Source organism: Engystomops pustulosus, chromosome 4 (assembly GCF_040894005.1).
Source record: "Engystomops pustulosus chromosome 4, aEngPut4.maternal, whole genome shotgun sequence".
Classification (NCBI taxonomy): domain Eukaryota; kingdom Metazoa; phylum Chordata; class Amphibia; order Anura; family Leptodactylidae; genus Engystomops; species Engystomops pustulosus.
The window spans coordinates 194,932,224-194,940,675 of NC_092414.1; the positions used below are offsets into that span (position 1 = coordinate 194,932,224).

At 37.0% G+C, this 8,452-nt stretch overlaps 1 protein-coding gene across 1 annotated transcript; it reads right to left on the bottom strand.

Moving 5' to 3' along the window:
* Positions 1-924: 924 nt before the first annotated feature.
* LOC140125748 (nodal homolog 3-A-like) lies at positions 925-6,019 on the bottom strand. The gene is made up of 3 exons (XM_072144611.1): positions 5,933-6,019; positions 2,770-3,066; positions 925-1,629 (listed from the first exon to the last, which is right to left on the bottom strand). The coding sequence occupies exons 2-3, from the start codon at positions 3,011-3,013 to the stop codon at positions 953-955; spliced, it is 921 nt and encodes a 306-aa protein (XP_072000712.1). The 5' UTR covers positions 3,014-3,066; positions 5,933-6,019; the 3' UTR covers positions 925-952.
* Between the last annotated feature and the right edge of the window lie 2,433 nt (positions 6,020-8,452).

The window sequence follows — 8,452 nt, forward strand, 5'->3', positions numbered from 1 at the left end:
AGGGGGCAGTTCATGAGGGGGCAGTCCGAGGCTAGGGACGGCAGTCACCGCCCCTAGCCACGCCCCAACCCCGCCCCCTCATGAATACGTCGGACAGCTCCTAGTGCCGATAAATTGGGTGACAGGTCCACTTTAATTTTGTACATTTTTAAAAATATATGGTAAAAGAAAACCGCAGCAAAATTATAAAAACACCAAAAGACAAAAAAAGTAAACATTTTCCAATGTGTTTATTATATGCTTAAAGTTTTAGAAATTCACACATCCAATAAAAAGAATATAGAAAAATGTATAAAAATCTCAACATGAAAACCGTCCATTGGCATTTCTGTTTATTTACACAAGATATAAATTAAAAATCTATTCCTATCCTTTGCGATAAATAACAAAAAAAATGAAACTAAATAAAATACACTTAAGTTAACCACACAGTTAGATCGTCTTGTGTCTTGCTGAAAGGTCTGGAATTTTCTAAGAAACCATGAAGTTCCCCATTGCCTCCTTTAATTCTGAAAAATAAAACAAAAATAACTTTTAACACAAAGATATTTATGATGGAAAACTGGAAGTCAAAAAGTACTTCTAAAACTTAAAAAATATACCGTATATACTCGAGTATAAGCCGACCCAAGTATAAGCCGAGGCCCCTAATTTTACCACAAAAACCTGGTAAAACCTACATTTTTTACCCGACTATAAGCCGAGTTTGGGTTTTCAACACATTTTTTTTTGTGCTGAAAAACTAGGCTTATACTCGAGTATATATGGTATAACATTTTATATAAAATCTTCAACAAAACTTGCCATATTTTTAATATTATACTAAAATAATTGAACAATATATTAATTTTATAAACTATAGATAAATCAAATGTGCTTTACGGATTACTACTATTATTAAGCAAAAATGATATTTACCTTTAGCCACAGTTTGCTGTTTTTGAGTCTTCCGTTAGTAGAGCATGAGAGGTCCTCTCAGACTGGAATGGAATTTATGTTTTGGGAAAACTTCCTTGGAATCCAGAATTCGCTCTACTTTTCTGTATGTTGGGTTGTGCTCTTCTGCTTCGATGGGAAGAGTAGGGAGGGTGTTGCCTGAAGTGCTGAGTTGGTTTTCACTTTTGGTCCTTTTGTGTCTACGAAAAGCCACCATCTTCATAGTGTTCACGGCCAATTTTTTGATAAGGCTCGGAGCTTCAGGTTTGGAAAATGGCTTATGCTTAATAAAGAACACAATGATCGCTTGATCTTTGCTAATTTCTTGGAGAGAAACATCGCGCTTCTCCATCTTTCTTGAGTACTCATGACCAGACATGTATTCTGACTGAATACTTTCTTCTCCATGGTTGGTCAGTTTGTGTCTCCACAAAAGGCTTTGCTCTATCATCTTAGTGACATTGAATGTTGCCCAAGATGAATTCAGTTCCTTCGGTATATTTGTTGTGACTGATCCCAAAAAGAGCTTGTTTTCACTATTGTTGTTGAGATGGTAGATGTCCAATGTAACGTTGCCAGGTTTTGTGAAAGGTGGTAGATGAACCTGAAGTTCAACCATTCGTAACTCATCTTTTCTGGAGATTGTGGAAAGATCAAAGGTCAACAACCAACGATTATCTTCTACAATGAAATCTGGAAGAAAAAAAGAATTTGAATAGTTAGTAACTGTGTCTAAAATTCTATGATTACAAAAATAGCTACAACACGACCTCTACTTATTACTGTATTAATGTTAGGCCCAATGCACATCTCTAATGGCTCTTCAGTTATTTCCCTCAGTTATTTTGAGCCAAAAGCAGGAGTGGTCAAACACACAAAATAGGTGCAAGTCTTTCCATTACAGGCAGTCCCCAGGTTATGTACAAGATAGGGTCCAGAGGTTTGTTCTTAAGTTGAATTTGTATGTAAGTTGAAACTGTATATTTTATAATTGTAGATCCAGACAAAAAAAAATTTGGCCCAGTGACAATTGGAGTTTAAACATTTTTTGCTGTAATGGAACCAAGGATTATCAATAAAGCTTCATTACAGACACCTTACAGCTGATCATTGCAGCCTGGGACTATAGTAAAGCATTCAGAAAGCTTCACCAGAGGTCAGAGGGATCTGTCTGTAACTATGGGTTGTCTGTAAGTCGGGTGTCCTTAAGTAGGGGACCGCCTGTATTGAAAAAGACTTGTGTGTATTCCACCTCTCCTGGTTATGGCTCACAATAACTGAACACTTAACACAGATGTGAACTAAGCCTTACAGTGGCATAAACTTCAAAAATTTCTTAGAAGCTATTAACTTACTACAGGCGATCCCCTACTTAAGAACACCTGACTTACATATGACCCCTAGTTACAAACAGACCTCTGGATTTTGGTCATTTACTGTACTTTATCCCTAGGCTACAATAATCAGCTATAACAGTTATCACAGGTGCCTGTAATTAAGATTTATTGTTAATCCTGATTCTAATGACAACCCAACATTTTCAAAATCCAATAGTCACAGAGACCAAAATAAATTTAACTGGGGTTACAATAATAAAGTATACGTTCCGACTTACATACAAACTCAACTTAAGAACAAAACTACAGAATCTATCTTGTATGTAACCCGGGGACTGCCTGTATATACATTTGTTCATTATAATGAATGAGTTACTATGTCAAAACTTACAAAAAGAAGCAAAGACTTTAAAAAATTACAAATAAAATATCATAATAGTATAATAATATAGCAATAAAATTGTAGAAGATGACAATATAAAATGATTGTACTCACTCTTTGCAGTAAGACTCTGGACTGTATCCGACTCCTCCAAAATCTGAGTTCCTGGCTTGTGGTTTTCCTTATGATTTCCAACAAGGGTGTGGTAAAGATTCATCATGTATAGTGGAATCTTCACTCCATGATGGTGGCCGTGTGTTCTTGGAGGAACTCTTGGTAGATGAACAGGTCTTCCCGATAGCATGGAGATGAACATATAAAAAATGCTGATCTTCATGGTTATCTTCAGAGAAGACATCTTACTCTAAATATCTCGGTAGGCTTAGCTCAGGTAGCTCCGTCCTATGAAGACTGAAATGAATGTTCATCAACCCTTGAGTTTTTATAATGACCTTGAGTGGACAACTTGACATCTTCACACTTATGACTCTTTGAAGTTTTTGGATCCACACATCAAAAGATTTATGACTTGAGGTCAATTATCTTTTTGTTTATGATGCTAATTAGGCAGGTAGAACACTGATTGATGTAGCTCTACCCAACTAGTTTCTTCAAGGGGAATATGTGACTGATTATATTTGGTTTCTATATGTAATTGATGAATGGTATCTATCTGGTGGAAGTTCATATTGCAGAGCTTCCTTAGGTTTAGTATCTCACTTTAGTTTAATCTTATCTATTATTATTATTATTGTTATTACCTACTTACCGGTATATAATATATTGCTTTAATATCTATCTATCTCATATCTATCTATCTATCTATCTATCTATCTATCTATCTATCTATCTCATTTCCTCCTATCTATCTATCTATCTATCTATCTATCTCATATCCTCCTATCTATCTATCTATCTATCTATCTATCTATCTATCTATCTATCTATCTCTCTATTTATCTCATATCTATCTATCTATCTATCTATCTATCTATCTCCTATCTATCTCCTATCTATCTCTCTATTTATCTATCTATCTATCTATCTCATATCCTTCTATCTATCTATCTATCTATCTATCTATCTATCTATCTATCTATCTCATATCCTCCTATCTATCTATCTATCTATCTATCTCTATTTATCTATCTATCTATCTCATATCTATCTATCTCATATCTATCTATCTATCTATCTATCTATCTCATATCTATCTATCTATCTATCTATCTATCTATCTATCTATCTATCTATCTCATATCTATCTATCTATCTCATATCTATCTATCTCTATTTATCTATCTATCTATCTCATATCTATCTATCTATCAAAATTACATTTTTGTTTTACATGTTACATGTTTGGATAATTATTAAAAAAAAGTTTTAAAAAAAAATGTTTGAGGCCCTAAAACCACCCATACAGAACATGCACACATCCACTTTCCAGTTTTTCACAAGATCTACATTTTTAATACAATTTTTCTTATCATTGCTAGGGTCCATTGGGTTCCCCCCAAAAATCACTTTCCTTGGCCCCTAAAAAAAATCTCCTGATTCTACAGTAGGCTAATCCAGCCTTTGGACATCTCTAAGGAGATACAATTTCCTTGTGGTGAAAAATATTTGGAAAAATTGGTTTAGAAAAATTAGTAGGCAAAATGGGCAAGGGCATCTTTTTGAATAATCTTTTATACGGGGAATAGATTTATGTTTGTCCATCAGCTTAATTACTCTTCAGCCTTTTTTAGATATAATGTAAGATCAAGAAGACATATATTTGAAAGAAACGGTAAGTGGTTGAGGAAATATAGGGGCTTATTTACAATGGGTCCGCAGATCGCATTTCCGTCGGACTTCCCGACATTTGCGCCGCTGTGACAGGGATTTAGCAGGGGATGGTGTCGCACACGACTGGATTTTGGCGCAGCGGCGCCGACTTTCATGCAAGAGAATTTGGGAAGCGGGCCGTCGGACGATCCGAATGATTCAGACTGAGCGCGGGATTTAAGATTAAAATTGTGTCACATCCAATGCACTTACATGCACCAGGAAGAAGAAGGTGAACTCCGGCGGACCTGAGCGGGAAAGCGTCACATGCAGGATATCGGGCGCACAATCTTAGTGAATCGCGGCACAGTGCATTCTCGTCGGACAATGCACCTTTGGGAACTTTGAGGGACCAGGTAAGTAAATGTACCCCATTGTGTTTGTGTGGGTCTCCTCCAGGTCCTCCGGTTTCCTCCCACATTCCAAAACATACTGGTAGGTTGATTAGATTGTGAGCCCCATTGGGGACAGGGACTGCTTTGGCAAGTTCTGTGCAGCGTAATCTCTAGGCGCTATATAAATAAAGGAATTATTATTGGGAAAGGGTGAACATGAATTATGTTTATGAGATCTGGTTGAATTTTTTTTGCTGAAATGGTAGTTTTTGGCAATAAAATGAATAGCTAGTTATTAGATTACTGTGAAAGCACCAACCATTAAAGATTGTAACATCCATAATTCTATATACGTAGTAATAATTCCTGTAGGAAAAGTAAAAGTATAGCCAAAATCCAAAAATTAGGATGGATGAGACTAAAGTTTAATAATTTATAGAAATGTAACAATTACAAATGTAGTTTGTAGGAATAGTATTAAGAAATGTAACAATTGGTATTATAATAATAATTATAATAATTGTAAGACTAAGTTCACACTACCGGTCCTTTTCCGGGCTGCAGTACTTTTCCTCCGTTAATAAAATTTACATTGATGTCAAAGGGATTTTTAATTGATGTGTTAAAGCTCCGATAAATCTCAGTTCTTTCCTTTTCTTAACGAAGGTAGGGAACGATAGTGTGAAATGAGCCTAAGAGAAAAAAACTATTTCTGTGTATATTGCTTTAGAATTTTGTGATAAAAGAAACAAAGAAAAAACAAAGTGGTCAGCATTCCTTTCCTGTCTTCTGTTTATGCACCAAGAGCTTGAGGATTTGGGTAATGAAACTGGTTCTGTCTTCTAATTTTCGATAACTGGATGATTAGTTTACCAGGGCATGCATCTACTTCTACCTATTCTCCTCCGGTTAATGAAGAGGAAGGCAAAACATCCCCTATGGGGTAATTGCCCATTGTCCTTAGTCTAAGGGCTCCTTACCAACTCCATATATGGTAGACTTCCACAGATACTTAGTAATCCGAAAAACACATCTAGACCCCTCAATAGGGTAAAAATCAAAACAGAGTTTCAATAGTCTTATTATGTTTACTGGTAAATACACCATCTCACCTCTAGTCAATGATCATTAGATCAATCTCTTCTGACCGCACAACTGAATAAGATAGATAGAGAGAGCATTCATAGGTATTTTATAAAATTTCCTTTACCTGTGAACCAGAAATTAAAGATAAGATCATTAAAATGTTTCTTAACTTCATTTAAAAATACTTAAAACCCTTAACAACCTGGCCATCTTTTGTTTTTGCGTTTCCGTTTTTTCACTCCCCTTCAAATGTCTATACATTTATTTTTCCGTCTACAGAGCCGTGTGTGAGAGAGTATTTCTGCATAACAAATTGTACTTCATAGTGACGGTATTTATTATTCCATGTTGTGAACTGGGAAGAGGGAAAAAAAAACTCCAATTGCGCCATTTTCTTCTGGGCAAGTCTCCTTTATTCTTTGGGTCGGTATGAACACAGGGATGCCACATTTGTATAGATTTTGTTGTGTTTTAATAAAAATTTCTTCATTTCACCATATTCTGACAGTCATAACTTTTTCATACTTCGGTACAGGCAGTAATTGTTTTCAAGTTGAATTTGTATGTAAGTCGAAACTGTATATTTTAGAATTGTAGATCCAAATTTTTTTACCCCAGTGACAATTGGAGTTTAAATATTTTTTTGCTGTAATAGGACCGAGGATTATCAATAAAGCTTCATTACAGACACCTTACGGCTGGTCATTGCAGTCTGGGACTATAGTAACATCCAGAGAGCTTCACCAGAGGTCACAGTGGGCAGAGGGGTCTGTCTGTAACTGGGGGTCGTCTGTAAGTCGGGTGTTCTTAAGTAGGGGACCGCCAGTATATGGAGCTGTGTAAGGTGTCATCTTTTGCAAGATGAGCTGATGTTTTCATTGCTAACTTCTTGAGGACTGTATGCCTTTTTCATCACATTTGGGCTCTATTTCTCTTCAAGGGGGTTCAAGACTGAGAATCACTGTTTTTGTATGTTGCTAGATTGAGACTAAAATGCTTATGATTTTTTATATATCACTTCTAGGGAAATGGGAGTGATTTCAACTTTTTGGTTTTTTACATTTTTTTAACATTTTTACTATTTTTTAGCCCCCCCCCCTGGGATACTTTAACCCTAGGTATCCTAGTGAGTCAAATTGGATTGAAATTGTAGAAAAATTAATTTGTGCCACTCTCTTGTGGACACTATATTTACGGCTTTCACTGTGCCCCGAAAATGACAGGTATACTTTATTCCTTTGGTCTGTACAAGCACAGGAATAATGATCTTCATTTTGCCCTATTCTGACACTAAAAACGTTTTCATACTTCAGTGACCGGATCTGTATGAGGTGTCCTTTTTGTGGGGAGTGAAAATGTTTTCATTGCTACCATTTCGAGGACTGTATGAAATTTTGATCCCTTTTTAAAGAAAGAGTTTCAAAAAGATGATTTGAAGTTTTAGGCTTTTTAAAAGTTTTTTTTTTTAAGTTTTATTTTTTACTACTTTTTAGACCCCCATGGGTACTTTAACTTTTGTGGGTCTCATCATTCCACACATAAGTCATAAATCCGGGCCTAAAGTCCTGGAGTTTCATACAGATTCCAGGCTGTAATGGGAACAGATCATCGCCCACGTGTAGCATTTCCAGCAGAAGGTAGATGCAGCCAACACCCACCATGTATGAAAAGGGCTTAATGCAATATCACAAAATATATAGTTTATATGATATTATAATCTTTACTAATCCATCCTGTGTCCTCTTCCCATCTATTATCCCGCAAACACCATATATACACCAAGCTCCAGCCATCTCTGCAGTCACATTTATCTGGGACTCTGTATATAAGATGGCGACTGATGACTGTTTTTTTAATTTATTAAATTATTTTATTCAGTTCCCTTATAAAGAATGGCTGGACCATTATACAAGCTCTTATACCTCTTGTGTCACCCCCTCATCCTCATAGACTGTAAGCTCTTGTGTTACCTTCTAATCCTCCGACTGTAAGCACTTGTGTCACCTCCTCATCCTCATAGACTGTAAGCTCTTGTGTCACCCCCTCATCCTCATAGACTGTAAGCTCTTGTGTCACCCCCTCATCCTCATAGACTGTAAGCTCTTGTGTCAACCCCTCATCCTCATAGACTGTAAGCTCTTGCGTCACCCCCTCATCCTCATAGACTGTAAGCTCCTGTGTCACCTCCTTATCCTCATAGACCGTAAGCTCTTGTGTCACCCCCTCATCCTCATAGACTGTAAGCTCTTGTGTCACCCCCTCATCCTCATAGACTGTAAGCTCTTGTGTCACCCCCTCATCCTCATAGACTGTAAGCTCTTGTGTCACCTCCTCATCCTCATAGACCAGTGGTGGCGAACCTATGGCACGGGTGCCAGAGGTGGCACTCAGAGCCCTTTCTGTGGGCACCCAGGCCTTCACCCCAACACAGAGTTTGCCAGACAGGACTCAAGGCTTCCTCCTGCGGTCCAGGACTTCCCATTTTAAAGTGACATCCTTGGCTGCAATGGTTACAGCAGGAACGAGAAGGTGTGGATAGAGACAGA

Excerpts from the sequence above, each read along its gene's own strand:
- LOC140125748 (XM_072144611.1), bottom strand. The coding sequence starts at position 3,013 with ATGTCTTCTCTGAAGATAACCATGAAGATCAGCATTTTTTATATGTTC. Across the intron at positions 1,630-2,769 it reads CCAGAGTCTTACTGCAAAGA|ATTTCATTGTAGAAGATAAT; the intron begins GTGAGTACAATC and ends TTTTTCTTCCAG.